Source organism: Notothenia rossii (assembly GCF_949606895.1).
Source record: "Notothenia rossii genome assembly, chromosome: 3".
NCBI lineage: Eukaryota > Metazoa > Chordata > Actinopteri > Perciformes > Nototheniidae > Notothenia > Notothenia rossii.
Window position 1 is genome coordinate 82,520,202 of NC_136901.1, and position 21,739 is coordinate 82,541,940.

General features: G+C 39.2%; 1 protein-coding gene across 1 annotated transcript in view; it reads left to right on the plus strand.

The window, feature by feature from the left end:
• Positions 1-21,698, plus strand: part of LOC307034049 (ecto-NOX disulfide-thiol exchanger 2-like) — a 142,064-nt gene extending 120,366 nt beyond the window's left edge. Inside the window, exons 11-15 of the mRNA XM_079672753.1 lie at positions 4,132-4,272; positions 12,014-12,070; positions 12,797-12,902; positions 16,641-16,726; positions 20,375-21,698. Coding sequence (XP_079528879.1) covers positions 4,132-4,272; positions 12,014-12,070; positions 12,797-12,902; positions 16,641-16,726; positions 20,375-20,506 — 522 coding nt within the window. The 3' untranslated portion in view covers positions 20,507-21,698. The remainder of the gene's footprint in view (positions 1-4,131; positions 4,273-12,013; positions 12,071-12,796; positions 12,903-16,640; positions 16,727-20,374) is intronic.
• Positions 21,699-21,739: the final 41 nt, after the last annotated feature.

Consider the following 21,739-nt stretch of genomic DNA (forward strand, 5'->3'; position numbering starts at 1 on the left):
TAAGAAATCACTTAGCTGTTGCACTTGATTCAGAACACTCTTGAAACATGTTTGCAAAAGGTCCTGGTTTATTCATACTTCAAAATGATTCAATTATCAGCTAAAGAAGAAGTTGTACAAAAGCCCCATTTTAGTCATGCAGGAAGTTTTTTGGCATTCTGTGTCGTTCCAATCAGCATGATTACCATCTTCTTGCTGTTAAAGCAGCTTCAATCTTTACATTCCGTGCCCTGTGTGATATTGCAAAAATCATGGCAAGTGGACTGATTTTTTTAGTGTAAATGGCAGCTTTGGCTTATCATAGCTATTAGTAATCAGGGATTCAAGAAGAGATCAGACTTCACAGCCCCAGGTCATCTGCAGGGCTGTTGCACAAGAAAAAGTTGTTCAGTTCACTGTAAAACAAGTATTAAAGCAGTTGACATTAAGAGCTTTACGCTTTTCGCCCAGCAGCCGGAGGGATATACAGTGTTTGTGATGGAAAAATCTCTTTTCACTGATAAAGCCTATATTAGAGTAACCCTCATTTTTTCAAGATAAGAAAAATAATGTTCCTTTTGCAGGTAACGTTGGTCAATCTAGATTTTAAAGATCTCAGGGTTCAGGGCTTTGGTTTCAAAAGGCAATGACATGATTAACATAAGAATACCCGCTCGCAGGGGCGGTTCTAGGGGGGGCCAACAGGGGCCAGTGCCCCCGTAAAACTGACTTCCCTTAAAAAAAAAAGGTTAGAATATTACAATTTATTGGAACTAAATTAAATCAGACACCCAGATGTGGAGATTAAACTGTTCATAACTTTATATAAAAGCAAATACTGTTTTAGTTTTTTATTTAAATTGCCACTTAAAGTTACTAAAACAAATACCTTAAATGAAAAAAAACTACTGAAACAAAGGACTGTAACGTAAATGTACTAAAGCAAATACCTTTACAAAAACAAATACAAATTACTTTATTTTATGTTTATTTCACACAATTACTTTATGCTTTTTAACCTGCTTTTATTGTGCCCCTCTCATGAAATAACTAGCCCCAGCCTGGCCCCCTCCAGTCAAAAAGGCCTAGAACCGCCACTGGCCCCTCTGTGTTCCTGTTAACTTTGTCGTTGTGCCAGTCTATATTTTTTGTGCCAAAGCTATACAGCTGGCTTTGCTGCTTCCAGGTGTATTTAAAGGCCCTGCACATCAGAGGTCGCGTTAACCGAATATTTTCCGTCTAAGATGGATTTTTTTAACAATGACGGAAAAATCTGAAAGCAGTCCGTCATTTTGACAGATAAGAACAAACTCAGAACAGCGCCAAATCTTCCCCGCAGCGAGGCTACGGTGTTATGCCGTGTTATGCATGCCCGCCAGAAAGGACATTTATATCGGTTCCAAACCGTACTTTGCCGTACAAATCATTGAAATGTCTGCAGGATTTTGCTTTACGCTGTGCGCGCTCCCACGAGGTGCATGCATAACACGCTGACACGGCATAACACCGGCGCTAATAGTTCACGAGGCTGCTCTCCACCCCCTCCCCCCGTTGACGGGCAACGAAAAAGTCTAACGCAACCTCTGCTGCACACCCACACAGGTGTTTTCACTCTGTCTGAGTAGCCCTCTGCTGTAGGATTGCTGGGAAATATAAGTTCACTAAATGCCATGTACCAATTAGAATGATAAAGACATTAATTGTCCCGTCCAAACAGATGCATCATCCTAACGATTGTGTCTTCTCGCCCACACAGTGCTGATAGTCTGAGCTCTGATCAGTTACATTCAGTGAGAGCACCTGAGTGGGTGGACGATGACTGTGCAGGAGCTTTGAGGCATGAAATGTTGTAATTATTACATCCTTCAGGATTCAGGATTTAAGATATGTTTAAACCCACAATTGTACCCTTGCAAACTGTTGCTTTTTCATCATGAAATATTTAATATCCCTTCATTATACACTGTTATTTGAACAAAACCATTTCAATAAGGTGCCATGGGGTCATTATGTTAGGTGTTTGGGAGACAGTGAATATATTATCAGATGAATTGCTAATGAGTATTATTTTAGTGCTCATGTTAATACATTTTTCCTCAGTAGGTGATTTATTTTATTTTCATTTTTTACATTTTAAGATTGAATACCTACTCCCTACTTTTAAGTAAGCCTACTATAAGTAGTTATAATAATCATTAAAGAATGGCTTCTCAGCTGCAGTAAATTCAATATTTACAACCACACAACAACTTGTGTAACCTGATCAATCAATAATATTTATGTTATGTTTAGTAATGTCTTAACTGTAGTTACATTTGGAGAAAAGGACACCATCAAATACAACATTTGCATTATTTTCTTAAAGTAACACTTGTGCCACAGATACTAATCCAATATGTGGTAGCTGCAGGCATGTGTTTATTGTGGGGATAGGATATAATGTATTGTTGTTTTGTTGAACAATATAATTGGACATTTGTACAGAAAGCACATCCTTAAAATGGCTTGATTAAAGAAAACACATACGTCCTAAGGACCAGCTTTGAGAACCTCAGCTTTAGGCTATATTAAATAGAATATTAGCCTCAGGAACATAAAGTAATCCACTTGAAATAATAAAATGTCTTCAGGCGGCTATCCAATTTTTCTGATCACCTTCTGTGTTGTCAAATAGCCCCAGCTTGCATTTACTCTTTCTTTAGTAAAACTATATCGTAATATTGTAAATATTGTTTTCAAGGCAGAGGAGCATTTCCCCGATTCTGTCTCATTTGACAAAGTGCATTTTAATCACCTTTATGAAATGTGTCTCCAGCACGCATATGAAAACATCAGGAGATAATCTGAGCACTTCTCTTCTGTATAATATATGTTCTTTCAAAGGCCATTGAAATATATCCAGCAGGATAGAATTGAATTGATAACCCTTACCGTTGAAATCTTAAGTCTGCTTGAGCCCTTTGCTACATATAACAATACATACATGTATATGCAATTATATAGCACTATGATTGACTACAGTTTTTCCAGTGTTACTCATTCTCACTATGTACATTTTTATTGAGAAAATAGCCTCCGGTCTGATATATAATTGACATCTGACTCTGAACTAAAATCTGTTTGAATCTAAATATGTTTTCTGATTTGTTACATCAATTTGTAGGCCTTGTATTTACATCAGGAAATTGTTTATTGTTTGTTTTTACTTGCATTCTGTCTGCATCACTATAGAAAATTGGATAAATAGTTTGGCAGGCTAGACAACATCCTATGCCACCTCAAATACCTGCTTTACAGATTACATTACACCTTCCTGAGAGTCAATCATGTGCTGTTACTTTCACATGCTAAGTATGTTATTTTACCTGCTCCCTTCCCAAACAGATTGAATGCCAGACTTTAAAGGTGATCAGATTCGGTCAATTACATATTTCATGTTTCTGCTTTTTAGCTAGTCATCCTGTTAACATATCAGACTAGTATGAACAGTAATATAGTCTATTTAAATTAGCCAAATAAAACTACACAGTACATCAGTAATCATTTCTACAGAGACTATTCAAAATTACTTTAGACTTTTTCCAAAACTGAGGTTTTTGAAAATGCGTCAGTGTATGAGTTGGGCATACAGTATATAAACTTTCTTTGCTTTCACCTTCCTCATGTCATCAGTTTTTTCTCTGGACAACAATTTTATTGCCAGATATCATTTCCATTTGTTTTCCCTCCCACCTGTCTATGTTTCTACACTGCTGTGTGTGTTTACCGAAAACTAAAAATGATTCAGACAAAATGCAGGTAATGACTATGCACCATGTCAAAAATATTGCAGTGTAATTTGATCATTGTCTTGACAACATAATAAAAACACATATTTGAGTGCTTGTTATAAATGAGGTCCCTGATATGCAGGTGAGCTCATTATGTGCAGGTCTGTGTCCAGACCACTGCTCGCTCCCCTCAACTGACACAACAAGGTAACTGATGCATTATTCAGCACAACATTCAAAAAAGAAGCTGATGAATGTGTTTTTGTTTTGTTTCTTTCTAAGTTAAGGTTGGGACCCTGCATCACAGGAAGTGATTATCCCTCTGTCAAAGATCAGCCTGGCGAAACATTAACAGCTGACCCATCTTCTGCTTTGTGTTTAGCAACTGTTGCGGATGAGAGACAAGCTGAAGGAGCGAGAGGCAGAGCTACAGGACAGTATCGAAGAAAAACAACATCTCAAGAACCAAATCCATGACCTCAAGTCAGGACTGCACAACCTGCAGCCGACGCACACATCACAGGTCAGAGGAAAACACACACACAAACACATGCTAACTCCAGGTGTTCATGTTTTTGTCTAAATGGTAATCAATCTTTTTTTAACAAGCTTCATTTCTGGTCTATTTAGAAAGAAAAACGACATAATGGGTCTCAGTGCATGACAAATATTGCATATTAAGGAAGTTATTCAACACACCATTGGCTTCATTTAAGTGAATATTTTGGTGCATTTAAGTGGTGTCTGATGGTGAATCAATCGGAACATAGAATTGCTAACAAAGCACTTACAGTGGGGCAAAAAAGTATTTAGTCAGCCACCAATTGTGCAAGTTCTCCCACTTAAAAAGATGAGAGGCCTGTAATTTTCATCCTAGGTATACCTCAACTATGAGAGACAAAATGAGAAGAAAAAAATCCAGAAAATTACATTGTCTGATTTTTAAAGAATGTTTTTGCAAATGATGGTGGAAAATAAGTATTTGGTCACCTAGAAACAAACAAGATTTCTGGCTCTCACAGACCTGTAACTTCTTCTTTAAGAGCCTCCTCTGTCCTCCACTTGTTAACTGTATTAATGGCACCTGTTTGAACTCGTTATCAGTTTAAAAGACACCTGTCCACAACCTCAAACAGTCACACTCCAAACTCCACTATGGCCAAGACCAAAGAGCTGTCAAAAGACACCAGAAACAAAATTGTAGACCTGCACCAGGCTGGGAAGACTGAATCTGCAATAGGTAAGCAGCTTGGTGTGAAGAAATCAACTGTGGGAGAAATTATTAGAAAATGGAAGACATACAAGACCATTGATAATCTCCCTCGATCTGAGGCTCCACGCAAGATCTCACCCCGTGGGGTCAAAATGATCACAAGAACGGTGAGCAAAAATCCCAGAACCACACGGGGGGACCTAGTCAATGACCTGCAGAGAGCTGGGACCAAAGTAACAAAGGCTACCATCAGTAACACACTACGCCGCCAGGGACTCAAATCCTGCAGTGCCAGACGTGTCCCCCTGCTGAAGCCAGTACATGTCCAGGCCCGTCTGAAGTTTGCTAGAGAGCATTTAGATGATCCAGAAGAGGATTGGGAGAATGTCATATGATCAGATGAAACCAAAATAGAACTTTTTGGTAAAAACTCAACTAGACGTGTTTGGAGGAGAAAGAATGCTGAGTTGCATCCAAAGAACACCATACCTACTGTGAAACATGGGGGTGGAAACATCATGCTTTGGGGCTGTTTTTCTGCAAAGGGACCAGGACGACTGATCCGTGTAAAGGAAAGAATGAATGGGGCCATGTATCGTGAGATTTTGAGTGACAACCTCCTTCCATCAGCAAGGGCATTAGGCGCTTTCACACCACAGGACTTTTCCCACAAAGGTTCATGAGAACTTAGTTCATCAGAACTCTTTAGTTCTGATGAACTAAGTACAGATCGCGTTCACACCGGAATAAGTCCCTGTGGGTGGATTAGGCAAATGAAGCCGCTGACGTCACTTCTTCTTCTTCTGCTTTGGGTTTACTGGCAGGCCGCAAACAACTTCACGGCGTATACTGCCGCCCAAAATCCCCGGACGGAAGTCCCCGGAGTTGGGGACTGGCTTCAGTAGAAGCTGCTGGGACTCCCAGGGGGTAAAAAGGTTCTCATGAACTAATTTTAGTTCCGGCTCTTTTTGGTGTGAACGCGACATTTCGGAACTATATCGGAACTAAAGTGGGAAAAGTACTCCGGTGTGAACGCGGCTAATGAAGATGAAACGTGGCTGGGTCTTTCAGCATGACAATGATCCCAAACACACCGCCCGGGCAACGAAGGAGTGGCTTCGCAAGAAGCATTTCAAGGTCCTGGAGTGGCCTAGCCAGTCTCCAGATCTCAACCCCATAGAAAATCTTTGGAGGGAGTTGAAAGTCCGTGTTGCCCACCGACAGCCCCAAAACATCACTGCTCTAGAGGAGATCTGCATGGAGGAATGGGCCAAAATACCAGCAACAGTGTGTGAAAACCTGTGAAAAATGTGATTTTCTGGAGAGAAAAAAATTCTTCTCATTTTGTCTCTCATAGTTGAGGTATACCTAGGATGAAAATTACAGGCCTCTCATCTTTTTAAGTGGGAGAACTTGCTCAATTGGTGGCTGACTAAATACTTTTTTGCCCCACTGTATATACTAATAAAGGACTGGCTTATCTAAAGCCAGTTGAGTAGCACTTGAAATGTTTTAGCTCTATGAAACCTGATGTACTTATATGATTCTGTTTTCTTCAAGTTTGTATCTTCTTGGTCGAATGCACTTATTGTAAGTCACTTTGGATAAAAGCGTCAGCTAAATGCAATGTAATGTAATAAGATACAAGATGGACATTTTCCCTAAAGGATCTGATAATGAACAAGTAATCAAGACCTTTGAACATATGACAACATCAAAATCATGTCAAAGCTTGCATATGGAGATAGTCCTTAAGATTTCAGTCAGGGTTCACTTTTTGTTTTATGAAAGTAATCAGTCGATTTTCCTGTCCTGCCATGCCCTTCATCTTGATTTGTAGACTATGCACTATCTGCTGCTTCACGATAAAAAGCAACACGATGTTTCGCCAGTTGAATGCTTTTAATGTGAACTTGAGAGCAGGAGAAAAAAATGGTTTGCATTAGCAGGAACTCAATACAGCTCTTCTAGTGTTTAGAAAAAAAAAGAAACAGTAAACTGAGATGCTAGTATCGAGCATTTACAAGAAATGAAATAATGCAGTTATAGTAGGCTTTATCCAGTTAGCTGATTTCTTAAATGTCATGTAAACGAATAACCTAATGGTTAGCGTAACTTGAAAAGGGATCAGCGAAACTTCATTAGTTTAACTTAATGTTTCCGAGATATTGCTGTATCTCTGCTATGTATAGATGTAACCACATTTTGTATTCGCCTTTTACAAGAGTGCATATGGATAGCAAAACACTCCAGATGGGTTGAACAGCAGCTGGATGAAAGGAGAGATCCCTTACAGAGCATTGATTTGTTTTACATTTGAAAAAAAATCCATCATATATCTGGCTCAAAATGAAAGAAAATAAGCTAGCCTGCACCAGCCAGAAAAGTCTTCTACAGTTATGTAAGAAAGCCATGTCTATTAAGCTAACGTCAGGTGAGAAATATTATTCCTAACCTAATGACTTTACGGTAACCTGGTTACTTGGAGACATGTAAACACACTTAAAGGGTTGAATTAGATACACCTATTGACATTAAATCACAAACAGTAACACTAGATTACATGCTGCATCATTCCCTATTAATCACATGTGTGTAAATGCAATTTAAATCTTGTTTGAGAAGGACAAAACACGACACTAACAATAGAAACTGCTATATAGAGACAGTGTTAATGCGTTCACTATTACTAAATATGTTCAATGTTCAACATGATAGCAATTTGAAAATAAAATGCAAAAAGTATTGAATCTAAGAATTCTTAATATTAATATGTCTTTCCCAGCTTCAGACTCAAATCCTGATACAGCCTAAAAGTGTTACCTGTGAGGAAGAAGGTGGTTTAGGGCGCATGAAATCCTTGAATGAACTTTTACACCTAAGGGAGATTTATTTTACAGTATGTAATTCTGAAGCGGAAAATGTTTGCACATCTTGGGAAATTACCCCGTGAAGGATCATTGCCGTTCCTGTAATGTTGATGTTACATCATAAAAAATAGCAAAGGATGGAGGAAAGGCAAAACAGAAGGTAACTGACTAACTGTTTCTACCACTTTGTAGATGCTTAAATAGGGAATATAATCAAGGTGCCCTTGACTGAGGGACTTACTTGATGAACAATGCTAATACGGCTGCTAATGAGACAAGTTCAAATGCTTGTTGAAGCCGTTTCTGGCTGTGTAAGGACTGTCCTTGAATTTTAGGGCAGACAAAAGACAAGAGACCAAACTCTAAACCCGACAGTAAAGGAATTACTGAAATTCACTGCTTTTTCTACTCTGTAAGAGCCGGGCACGTTTTTTAAATCACTCCAAAGAAGTCATTTATATTGCAGGACATACAACAAAGTCCTATTCGGGGGGGAAGTGTGCTCCTCTTGTGTCTTCATCTTTTGCTGGCCTGTTTTGTCTTGGCACAGTAAGAAGGAAGAGGGCAGACATGAGATTGAGTTTCAAGTTCAATCAGCTATGTAATTGGATAATTATAATACTAAAATGGCACTGTCAAGTGGTGCTGGATGACTCTGGTGGCTCGCTGTCGGCTCTAATGTCATCTTTTTGATTCACAGAGCTGCTCAAGTTAGTTTGCTGTGAGCTGATGGAAAGTCGCTCATCAGATATTCACAACTATTTACAAACGGTCACCACATCTGCCACTTCTGGATTTATCTCCTAGTTTTGTTCAGAACTGATGCGGCTCCTCTTGAGGAGCAGTATTTTTGACTAGGAAGGATTAAAGAGATGGGTTTTTGAAGCTTTATTACTTTAGCTTGTTGTGGCTGACACTGGAAGGTGAGCCTTATCATAGTTTAAAGGCTGCCTACCACCCTCCGCTGTATTGCTCTTTTTTCAGGATCCAAGTAATGCGTCCGTAACGCTTTATTTTATGTCTCCTAATTAATATGAAGAATAAATTGATGTTTACTTATTTATTATTGTTATTGTTGTATTTTCAATTGAATTTATTTAATTCACAAACAGTTAAAAAACAAGGAGATATGTGAAATGGTACAGTCCCACAAAACTATCTGAAGATTAAGACACTAAAAATAAATGAATTTTAAATATATCTTAATAACTTATCTAGAGTTTATCTATATTAACTGAAATCCCCCTCAAATTAACCCAAACCCCTAAAACTGAACTAATACCTTAACTACTAAGTGGTTCCAAGACATTTGTTCTCTTAGTCAAAGTTGTTTAAGTAGGTTAGCTATAAAAACACATATTAGACAAAGGAAAACATTGGTTCAAATTGAATGCATTTCAGAGTAGAGTAAACTGTTTAAAATTCCTCTTTTTCCCCAATAATTAGGACCATGATTACATAGTGTGACTGTCCTCTGGCTTGTTTATTTGTTTGTGTTAGTTCTGTTCCAGTTATTCATTTTGTGAGAACCTTATGCTATTAATTAAAATCAATGCATTATTAATTTGCCCTCATACGGCATCTCCTACTTTTATCTTGGCTTTAGAGCCAGGTTGTAACAATATGAACTGGATCAACCGATAACATGAAGAGTTATTTACAAGGCTGTGTATGTCAGTTACCATTTAGATTAGACCACTTCTGTGTAATGGGCTACAGTTTACAAGAAAAGGTGGTTTTCTCCAGGGATAATAACATTCTTTTAGATTCCCTAGTGGTCCCCTTTTATCTCTGCTTATAGGTATAGCTGTATAGTAGCAGACATGTTCTGGTGAAAATACCACAGTCCTCTATTTGGACTCCAGCTGATTTAACATTGTTTCAAACAGTTCTGCAGGCTTCATTATTCTTTATATGGTGTATTTCTTCCCCTCTACCCTGAGTCTGTCGAATAAAAACATGTGCAGTGCTGGTCAGCAGAGACAAGAGCAAGATGTTGTTCTGCTGGAGATTGTCAAGTTGCTGCTTCATCACGCTCCCCTACCTCTCGTTTCCCAGCAAGTAAAAGAGAACCTGGAATACACATGCACACCACTCACTCCCACCATGCAACACTGCGTCAGCCTCTAACACTACCAAAACACAAGGATAAGCCCAGTGACTGTAGCCACAACACACACTCCTACTTTCCCTTTAAATGTGGCACTAAGAAGGTTCAAGTATTTGCATTCTCTTGATCCGTCTCAGTTTTAGGAAAGGTCAGGATTTGCCTAACAAGGACGATGACTTTGAAGTGTCAATTTGGAGTCTCAAGCCACTAACGAGTAGCAAGCTTGAAGTTAGTGCTCATAATTAAAGCCTAAATAATGAAATAGCAGGGCCGATTAGGGACAATACCATTTTTTTTAAGATGTCTGCTGTCATTTCAAAACTACTGATATTGTTTAGGATGTCAGTCAGAGAGAACCAACGAGGTATGCTTAAATATCTTATAATGATAATGTATTTATTTAGAATGTGAAAACAATGTGGAAGCTTTTAGTTATCACTTTACCGAGAATTATGACCTGGATCTGATGATCCTCTCAGCTTTACGGAGCTTCATAGTGAGTTTCAGCTCATTGTTTAGTTGCGCGACCCAGCACTTTACTTTACTGTTTTGGTTCACTCTTGTGCGGTTTTTGGCTGCAACAGATAGCTATTTTTTGGAGAAAAAGCTCTTAAAACCCACTCTACACTACCCGCTCGGCACCAAACACTAGACGGGCACATTAGAGATCAGCTGGTAAACATAGTGGAGCATTGAGCTTGAAAAAGTACCCTATTTACCTCAGGAGTTAGTACAGACCAAATACATAGCTAAGTGAAGATTGAATGCATGACATTCATCAGGTAGACAGAATGAATGGTTATGTTTCTCCATAACTGCTGCATGTGTGAATAACCAAACTTTGCTAATAGGGGACAATATGTCAATGCTGTCTTCACAACGTTTTTTTCTACACTCAAGTGACCAAAAAAGGTGGTTATGCAGCCAAAATTAATCACATCAAATAAAGACTTACCAAAATGTAACTCTTACTACCTAAACTCACCTACTCTGATTCTCGTTGTTGTTAAAAAGCATTACATCTATGTCTTGACCTTTCTCATCTAATGTAGGAACATGTCTGCATATCATTCACATCAGTCGCTGTAGGAAAATGAAATTGGTTGAAGCAGCATAAGTATAAGAATGCAATAAAGAACAATAAAAAAGGATTGGCAAGGATTTAATAAAGGATGCCAGTTTTTATTTAGATTTGTAGGTTTATTCACTGAAAACTCTTGCTTATATTATTCTATCTGGTGGAGGATAATATAATTAAAACATTTCCCTCTTGGAATACAGTAGGTGGAGAATACATATACACTAAGACACTGTGTAAGGCCTCCGCTGCTCTCACATACTGTGACAGTTCAGATGTGTTTGCATTGGATGGTAGATTACATATTCATTCATTGTGTGCATTCACGCTGAATCGTAGCTGTCAGAGCTGCATTATTTCCTAATACTGGGTACCTGCCTAATAATGCAGTTACCATATCTGTCCCATAGTCTCCTAAATCCACTCTCAAGATGTCATCTCTCATCACACACCTGTCAGCACTGCTTTCATGTTGTCAACGCCTTCCGCCATGAAAGAGACTTTAATCATTTTAAACAGTATGTCATCATGCCATCTTAAACAACGTGTCTCTTTTCATATGTATTCATAAGGGAAGTTGTTTCTGTGCTGCAGATGCAACTTTGATTCTACAAAGCAGCTAGTTTCAAAGCAGCACTAAACCTCAAAGGGCCCAATCATTTTAAGGTTCTATTCTTGCAGGTGTACATACACTAATTTTAACTGTTTGACGCTGCTTCAGTCCCTCTGAAACGTGTGTGTGTGTGTGTGTGTGTGTGTGTGTGTGTGTGTGTGTGTGTGTGTGTGTGTGTGTGTGTGTGTGTGTGTGTGTGTGTGTGTGTGTGTGTGTGTGTGTGTGTGTGTGTGTGTGTGTGTGTGTGTGTGTGTGTGTGTGTGTGTGTGTGTGTGTGTGTGTGTGTGTGTGTGTGTGTGTGTGTGTGTGTGTGTCTGATTGCATTAGTGGGTGACTTGTTTCTCGTTGACGTTTCCTCTCATTTTTCTAATTGACTCTAGCCGGAGACGTTGAACCAGGATCACAGATGGAGCGAACAGAGTGCTAATCAAGTCAGTGTAAGTGCAAAATCCTTGAGCTTTCACTACTTTACTCAAAATATTTGTCATTCCCTTTTATTTTTACATATTTCTCCTCCTCTCCTCCCCTCCATCCACTGACTCGGCACCATTACAGGAACATCTTCATAGGGGCGGCACTTGTCACTGACTGAATAACCCGAACAAAACTGGGTTAGAAAATCAAACGATCCAGCCTACAGTGAACAGATAGAGTAAATATGCACACATAAATACATAATTGCACTTTCAAATCAGATCAAAACCTGAAGACAAGGCCAATGCATCCTGATTTCACTCTGCTATCAGACATTTCACTCAATTAAGATTCAAATTAATGTATTTTACAGCCACACATAAACAAACATGCAAATGTGTTTTCCATCTTTATGTCTGTGTATCTCAGACTCACAGTGAACACCAGCTTGATCATTAGCAGCATCGTTAGCACTTCCTCTCCTTCTGTTTTGTTTTGCCCTTTGGTTTAACTTCATCCGCTGGCATCATTCTTTCACTTCTTCCTCTTGTTCTCATTGTGATGTTTTTCTTTTTATGTGGATTAGTTAGTGTTTAGTTTCTATTTTTGGATTTGCTTGTAGTGCAAAACTTTCCCCGTGCTTGTTAAACCCTCTAAAATAAGTAAGACTGTTTCGACCCAGAGCCCTGGTATCAGTGTTTAAGGGAGGTTTTAAGATGAAGAGTGTTTTGTGATCTGTCTTTCCTCAGGATGTAACGGCATCATCAGTGGTGTCGTGCAGTCAGGACAAGGAAGCTCTTCCAGAGAAGAATCCACTGAGTCCTGTAAACTCTGAGAGGGACGCACTTCTCATCGGTATGCTGCCTTACTGTATCTCCATCTCATTCCTACATTAACAAATCAGCAATATGCTTTTTACTTTGGTGGAAATGTGTCTTTTTGACCACATTTTCACAATAAAGCCTAACAATGAAGTACACAATTACAAAAAAGTTGCAGAACAATGCGTAGTGACCTAAATTACTCTCAGGTAGGCTATAGGAGTAAGGTTATTAACATCCCAACAGTTTGTGTCTTTCATTCACTCTTTGCAGGTGCCTTAGTGTGCCTTTGCCAAACAACATCTTTGTTGTTATGTTATGTTGTGTTTTGCTCAAAGTGCAAGCAGTGCTTTTAGCCGTGTTAGCAGTTCGTCTCTAGGGACTGCAGTGTCAGTCACTCAGTCAAACATCTCAATAAATATCACATGAATTACCATGGAGTGTGAAATAGATATTCATGAGAGTGAATAATGCAAATTCACTTTGGTGAGTTTTTGTCAGGTCATATATTTGACTTATTCTAACTCTTGTTTTTTTAACCAAATGCCTACATAACTCCCATAAGCCCCAGCTGTTCATTAATTAGAAAAGGTTACAATTCTAACAAGATAAACTATTCTGCTAATCATTATGTTAGCAAACTGATGTTATGTCTTATCATACTCATTATGCTTTAATATCCTGTACAGTGATGGTGCTCTGATATTTTTAACTGTTTTTTTACATGTTATCTTTTTTAGGGTTGAGATCTGAGCTTCACACAATCTTCAACAGGCCTTTGTTCCACTAAAACACTAACAGGAAGTTCACGAAATGACACCTTTCAATATAAAGAAAATCAATACCGCAATGCTCTCAACAGATATGTTACATCATTAGTTTCACAAAGGGAGTACGTACTACACAGCTGATGAATTGGATTTGATTTGAATGTATTGCATTTTACTTATTGTCCCCACTTTGTGTAAAATAACCACAACGGGCACTACCAATGCCACCTCTGCAGCAGTTTGTTTCTCCGATCTGCTTCAGTCACTTCGACAAATTAGAGCATGAGAGAAGGAAGATATGAAGAGAGAAAGAGCCCATTTTAATCATTAGATTACATAACACAATGTGACTTCATGATGATGGGAAATATGGCAAACATCTATCTCCCTTGTGTGTAATGAACTACATTATTTATAGAAGTAAACAAAGCCTCGTCCTATTTTGCTGCTTGTTTTTCCGGCACGCTGCATTTTCACATGTTAATTGTCAGAGACATCCGTTGGCTCAAAGTGTGAAAGATAAAACTTGCTCCTTTTTGTTTGGGAGAAAAAAGGAAATGCAAATGGTGCTTTACCAAATGATATATCCTTCTGCAAGTGGTCCATCTGGGTCCAGTTTGAGCGTCTTCCTCCAGAAACACTTGCATGTTCTGTCTCATCGCAGGTAGTTAGGTAGTCAATGGTGCTTGTCCTCTGTTCATGCCCACTCTTGATGTTTACTGAGGCGGAGGCGGGCCACAGTTAAAGTTCCCGACACCTTCTCATGTCAGAATCACTCCTCTTGACGTCTTGTTTGATGCTGAGTTGAAGTGAGCACCGCAGGGGAAAAAAGGGACACTCGGCTCCAGGAGGAAAACGTTTCATCAGGAAACAAAGGGTTGAATCTCTTTGCCTTTTCTTTTCCTGCACACAGGGAATGTAGATGAACACAGTTGTGTTATCTTTGAACTGTTTTCTTCTGGAAAACTGAGAGACAAAAATACACAAGATGAAAGCGTTTTTCGTTTGTATTGTTCAGCTGGAATCGCTTTTTCAGGACAAGATGTTCAAAAAGAATGAAACTCTTATTGTGCTTCTGAAAACACCATTACCATCGTCTGTTATATCCTGTTAATGTATTTCTCTTTTTCTTCCTATTGCTATATGTGGCCGTTGTTTGTACACAGTTACAGGATTTTACTAAGAGATGTTTTTAGAAATACCGGGGTCAAGAGTCAAAATTATTCCAGTTTAACACCAACCTAAGAATTTTTGGTACGACCAAAAACCAAAATCAAATATTCAAGTATTAAAAGAATATTCAATAACATAATATAGTCTAGATGTGCCTTTAAATCCCTTTTACACTACAAATAGGACATTTCCCTTGAATTGTAATTCATGTAAGATGCCTGAAAAAATGTATCATCAAATGAAAAATACACCTTTAAAATCTTAGAAAAATAATAATTGAGGGCTTCACGAAGTGGGAAAACAATTCAAAAGCAGGACATGGGGAAACTACATTACATTTATATGACTTTATACAATGTTCGAGACAATTTTTGCAGTAGCTGTCGTTAACTACATGTGATGGGATTTGTGCTGTCACAGTTCAAACAAACGACAGTGTATGCTTTTTACTAAAGTAGGTCATCAATATGCAACATTGCTAACCTGTCATCACCATCTTTTAACATTCATTAGATTTTGTCAAATAAAGTCACAAGTTCCAAGCGATCATGACCTATCCCATATGTTGGCACGGGGGCGTGTGGCGTAGTGGGTTACCCGTAGGTGTTTGGATCAGTGGGTCACAGGGTCACACCCCACTGCAGTCAGCATGTCGTTGTGTCCCTGGGCAAGACACTTAACCCCGAATTGCTCCTTTGGGGATTGTCATTACATTACATTACATTACATTTAGCTGACCCTTTTATCCAAAGCGACTTACAATAAGTGCGTTCGACCAACAAAATACAAACTTGAAGAAAACAGAATCATATAAGTACATCAGGTTTCATAGAGCTAAAACATTTCAAGTGCTACTCAACTGGCTTTAGATAAGCCAGCCCTTTATTAGTATATAAGTGCTTAGTTAGTAATTCTATCGCTCAAAGTGGAGTCTAAAGAGATGAGTTTTCAGTCTGCGCCGGAAGATGTGTAAGCTTTCTGCTGTCCTGATGTCAATGGGGAGCTCATTCCACCATTTTGGAGCCAGGATATCAAACCCACGTGTTTTTGCTGATGGGAACTTGGGTCCCCCTCGCAGTGCGGGTGCAGCGAGCCGTTTGGCTGATGCAGAGCGGAGTGCACGTGCTGGGGTGTACGGTTTAACCATGTCCTGGATGTAGGAAGGGCCAGATCCATTCACAGCATGGTTCGCAAGTACCAATGTCTTGAAGTGGATTCTAGCAGAATTGTCCACAGTATTGAGTATATAAGTCTCTTTGGATAAAAGCGTCTAACAAGTAACATGTAATGTAATGTTGCTCTGTATAGTCAGATCTTGCATGTTTTGCCGGTAAACATGACGACACACATTGAGGTAAGATCATCTCGAGAACCCCCACCCTAATCTCAGCTGTCGTTTTGGTGTCTTTTGTTAATCTCGTGATGCTCAAACGACAAGTCAAGGTGCAGGATTTCTCTCCCCTGGTCATGATCCGAGAGTCGAGAGCAGATGATTTGTTCAGTTTGTGGAGAGCTTCAGAATCAGACAGCTTTGATGAAAGATAACGGCATCAAAGCTGCCATCGAACACTCCAATCTGGAGCCGTGATATACAAGAGGCTCTCAACAGTGTTGTGAGTCTGACAAAAGTGACTCGATCATCCCCGCTTGTAATTCAGTCAGCCAAAATGAGGAAAAATAATACAAATTGATTTCTTGATTATTCTGCATTATTGAAGCCATGTTTGATAGGCGACAGAATCTGAAAGGCTGGAGCTTTGTGACAAGTATGTGTTTGCATTCTGACAGTTTAATTAACATGTGTGCCTTCCCTATTTGTTTAACCTCAGGGATCATTTCAACCTTCCTGAACGTCCACCCGTTTGGAGCCAGTATGGAGTACATCTGTTCCTACCTGCAGCGCTTAGACACCAAGGTAACACACACACGGTCACACACATTCATACCCTAGACATAGTGACACAGATTAAATTCCCCTGCAGGGCTGACATATGGCCTGCTGTATGCCAGGGCCCTGCTGTGCCATTTTAGTCTCCTGGCATGCAAATAATCCCGGAGTCAAGGAAAAGACATCAGTTACTCTGAGGTTTTTTTCAGCCTTCATTTATCTCGGCAGAGCTTGGTGAGCAGGAACATCAATTTAAAGCTTCACTGCTTCACACTCGTAGACCTGTACTTACCAGGGCTGTACAGTGTTTAAAGAAATAGGCTGAATATCGAAGGTGTCTATAGGTTTTAGAAGTAGTTCATCTTCACATAGTCAATTCCTTTTTATGATTTTAACCAGATAAGCTTTGCAGTGTGGAATAATGCTTCAATAATGTTCCACGGGTGTATTTGTACCTATCTGAAATCCACAGGAAAATGATGGGAATGGCTTAAAAGTCCATGGCTTGATACAAATAAATTCAAGAATTAAAATAAATTGTCAAAAATCCTTCCAAAATACAACATTAAGAAACAAAGACCTTGACAACACCATAGACAAAGCCATGCTGTGATTTGGAATTAGAAAGTGAGGATTTCTGTAAGAATTGATATTTTAACTTCTGGATGTTGAGCGCTTGTGTTCTGCTCAAAAAGCCCTTATTGTCAATATTCGTATAACATCTACTGAATGCTCTTGTTGTTAGGTTTTTAATTTTAAAGTTTTGATGAGGCTATGAATAACCTAAAGATCCCAACAGGTCATTTTATTCAGTGGACAAGATCCATAAAATGATCTCACTACAAGGAAATGGCTACTATGGGGATTAGCATCATCACACATGAATGTGATAAGGCTCATTGCATCCACAAGAGTCTTCCCTCTTATTTCCACTTTCGAGTCCAAAGATCATGCAGACATGTTAAGATACAACATTTTTTAAATAGGCGAAAATAATACATTTCTACTGCTTGCAAAACACTGCATGCTTTTGTCCCTAAGTGCATGGGATAAGCATAAAAACCCATTTTCATTCTCATATTTTGAGGTCAAGGGACTACTGGGAATGTACCACACCAGTTCTTCCCTTGCTGAATGTAGCCTTACTTTGCAGCATTATTGCCAGCTAGCATGATATTATTGGTAGCAATAGATTCTCACTTTAATATGATAATATTGTATTCACTCCAATTTAAAAGTGAGCTTGCTTTAAAACAGTGAGGTCTGCCCGGGGCTCCCATCGATCCTGTGGGTCTCAGAGGGTTAATAGTAGCAGCCTCAACATAAAGTGAAGCGATATTTTCTTTGCTCTGTTCGAGCCTCATTGCTTCTGTCCTGTTGCCGTTATCACTTTATAATTTTATCACACATCCCCAGTTGCACGACTTATTGATGAATATATTCATGTTCTGCGTCCGCCTGCTGCTGCCTGCCTCGGCCAGTTTAGGCTGTTAGTCAGCCTGATTTCTGGGAACAAGGCGCCGTGTTTGAGCTGATTCCTGGGAAATAACTCAGCCTTGTTCTCGTCATCCCTATAAGACCGTTCTTAATTACTAAATGTCCAACTAATAATGGTCAACGGTTTCTAACAAAGACCTCATAAAACAAAGTCATATTAATGACAGTCAGTGTCATTCTGTTAGATATGTTTTAGGGTGTCCTGCCCTCCTGAATTATTTACAAACAAACTGATATAAAATGACAGGGATTACTCACCATCAGTCTGTTTTAGAATGTTGTAGGACTGGAAGTCATTATATTATACGTTTTCTATTGTATACATTTTTTTAAATGTAGACCCGGGTTGTCAGAAAAACAGTTAAGAATTGCCCATCAATATTATATCGCGTATTTCTGATTGATGGATTACTTGATTGCTGGTAAAAAAATGTTATGTTATAGGCAGTGATGTCACAGTGTACCACAGATTGTGTTGGTACACTGTGACATCACTGTGTGGTTAAAGACGCAACACATGTGAACATTCAACCAGCAAGGAGAATCAAAAGCTAATTTCAGCATGCTACAGTTTACTTTTTATTCACTTATCAACCATGTTTTGACTTCATTTCAGCACTTAAAGGTAGGGTAGGTAATTCACTTCAAAAACACTCTTTGCTACTTATATTCCATTGAATGCTCTTAACATCCCGATAGCAATGAATATATTAAACGCTTTGACAATAAATATATAAACAAAATTCATCTGTGGAAGCCATTGGTCATGTGCGCGTTTGTGTGTGTTGGGGCTCTGTAAGGAAGTCTGAAGGAAGGGGCAGATTTTTTCCAGTTGTGTACTTTCAAATTCGGGCGCACTCGATCTGGTTTCTCCATTCTTACCTACCCTACCTTTAAATGAATATTAAAATGTGGGTGATCGTTACTTGAGTTATAGATCTTTAATATATATATTCTAGAAACATTGAAACTCATTCTTAAACGGGTATACAAGAAGCACACCATGTACATGTTCAATTATAGTTCAACATTTAGGATAACATGCTTATTTTGAAAAGTGATACAATTTACAAATCAGTTCAACTCGACTTTTCACTCACTTTTTGTTCAGCTTAATCAAAAGGGATGTAATGTTATAATTAAAGAGCCTTGAAGTTTCTGATAGTCAGGTTGTTGTCAAAGCAAGGCAAGCTGTTTCCAGTCTTAATGCTTGTTTTGTATCTCACAGGCATAAGTAGTATCAATCTTCTCATCAGACTCTCTGCAAACAATTAAGTGGCCCCAATTATTATATTTTGTTCAGAATGTCCCTGTGTTTCTTGCCGAATCAGTCTTTGAACAACTAGTAATCCTCTTAATGGAACTACAAAACACACATATTTGGCAAACAAAAACGTCTTTGCATATAAAAAAAAAAGAAGGAAGCTTGGTATTTCCAAAATGCTCAAACCATTACTCTAAACCTAATACAAAAATATACATGTTGTGTAGGTGTGGGTTTGGCATGCTTTATTCATGATTATGTTGCGTGATGTTGTCAAAGGAGCCCTATTATGCTTATAAAAAGAAATACCTTTTTTACAACATTAAAGCATGGAAACATGTCACTTTAGAGACACAACATTCTTATATGAACCAGAAAATGAGCATTATATGTCCTCTTTAAAGTCTGTGTGCGTCTGTTTGCCTGTATATCTCCTTTTTGACACTGAGTCTGCACAACAAGCAGCACACAGAGTTTTGTCAATAGTGCTGGCTGGACTCCCCAACAACAACCCCGCTTCTGTGCTTATCTACCGGCTCCACACTCACACAGCTCCATGTCTGTAATGATACAGGAGTCCTATCTCCATGATGGACCTTAATGCATCCTGACATCGGCACACGGCTCAAACAACATAGCTTTTTAATACATGGCTGTGTGGGTGGTCCGCAGGAGCTTGTAAAGTAGATTTCTGTCTCTCCTGTCACCTTCGCCTATTTGGTGCCCCTCAGTCCACAAGGGTGGTGTGAACCTTTCATGTAGCTCATATCATGGTCTTGATGCTTGCCCTTTTCATATGGTTTAAGAGACGGTGTGAGAACTAAGTGTGAGCATTGTGAACATGAGGAGCAGAGGCGTGAGAAAGTATTTGTGTGTTGCATTCAAGTCTCTGCCTGTCTGACATGTGTCCGCAGATTAACACCAGTGAGGTGGAGGCTCTTCTCTCTCGGCTGCCCTGCACCTTCAGGCAGGAGCTGAGTGGAGTCGGAGCGAGTCTGGAGAAACGCTGGAGCTTCTGCGGCTTCCAGGGCATCAAGAGCACATAAACTCTGCCGGAGACGCTTCTGAGAAGAGGGAAAGATGACAGGCCACACAGGTACACGGAGGAAACTCTAGAAATGTGGAGGACGCACAACACTAATGGAGATGTGGGGCTCTACCTGCTAAGACAAGAGCCCAAATTATCCACCGCACATCTCAGATCATGAGGGGGTGTTTTGTGTAGGTTGCAGAGATAAATATGCAGGTTTTTGTGATGGCAAATAATTGGCTGCATCTCTATGGTGATCAGGAGATGGATATATCTCTATGGTGACAGTTGCGTCATCTCTCACTCGATCCCTTTTTTTTTTTTTACCCATGGGATTCAGCTAAAGTCCCATCAGAGAGCCAATCTCAGCGGACTCAAGGTATTGGTTGTATTTTTCTACTCCGGCCCCCAGTTGGCTCAGTGAACTCGCAGACCCGAACTAAAGGGCTTTACAGGAAGGTCACCTCTCAACCTCAAAACTCTCCTAGCTTCCTTCGTGGCTTCTTTTGGATTTTGTACAATAAATAAATATGAAATAAATGCTAAGGTACACGTTTTATCATAGCAGTGATTTTTTTTGTTATTGTAAACAAATAACAGGTTTGATATTGGCTATTAGACGACATTCAAACGGTGCCTTTCAGCTATGATGCATTCAAACAGACAGTCGATTTTCGTTTTACAATTTTATTTCATATTTTCTGAATGTCAATAACAAACTTTTCTTCTGCCGAATTCATGCCTCAGCCACATTTAGACACAGAAGATAATTGTCTTTGTTGCGTCTTTGTAGCAAAGTGTGAAACTGAGCTTCCTTTTGTTTGTCTCAAAAGCTCAAACTAACAGTTTGGTGTTTCTGTTCCTGCAATATGTGCAAGGCATCCGCTACATACATCCATGGCAAACGTTGTTGATGCACTTATGGAGGAATACTATAACAGCAAAATACATTTAAAATGAAAGCATCGGGTGGTTTGTGGCTTTACAGAAAGTTACAGATGAAACAAATATTAGAAGAAAATATCTTACGGTTGTACATTTTGTTGAAACTGTTCATGCTTTCTGCCCACAGAATTATCCCAGCTTATTGTGCTGGATGATATAAATCTGCCTCCTTTTTTCAGTTCTGTATGTCAGCCAAGTCTGATCCCAAACCCTGCTGAAGACGAGCATCTACTGCCATCTATTGGAGACACTAAACTGAAGAGCTTCACAGCTGTCGTTCCCCTCGGGTCAATAACGGCTGGCG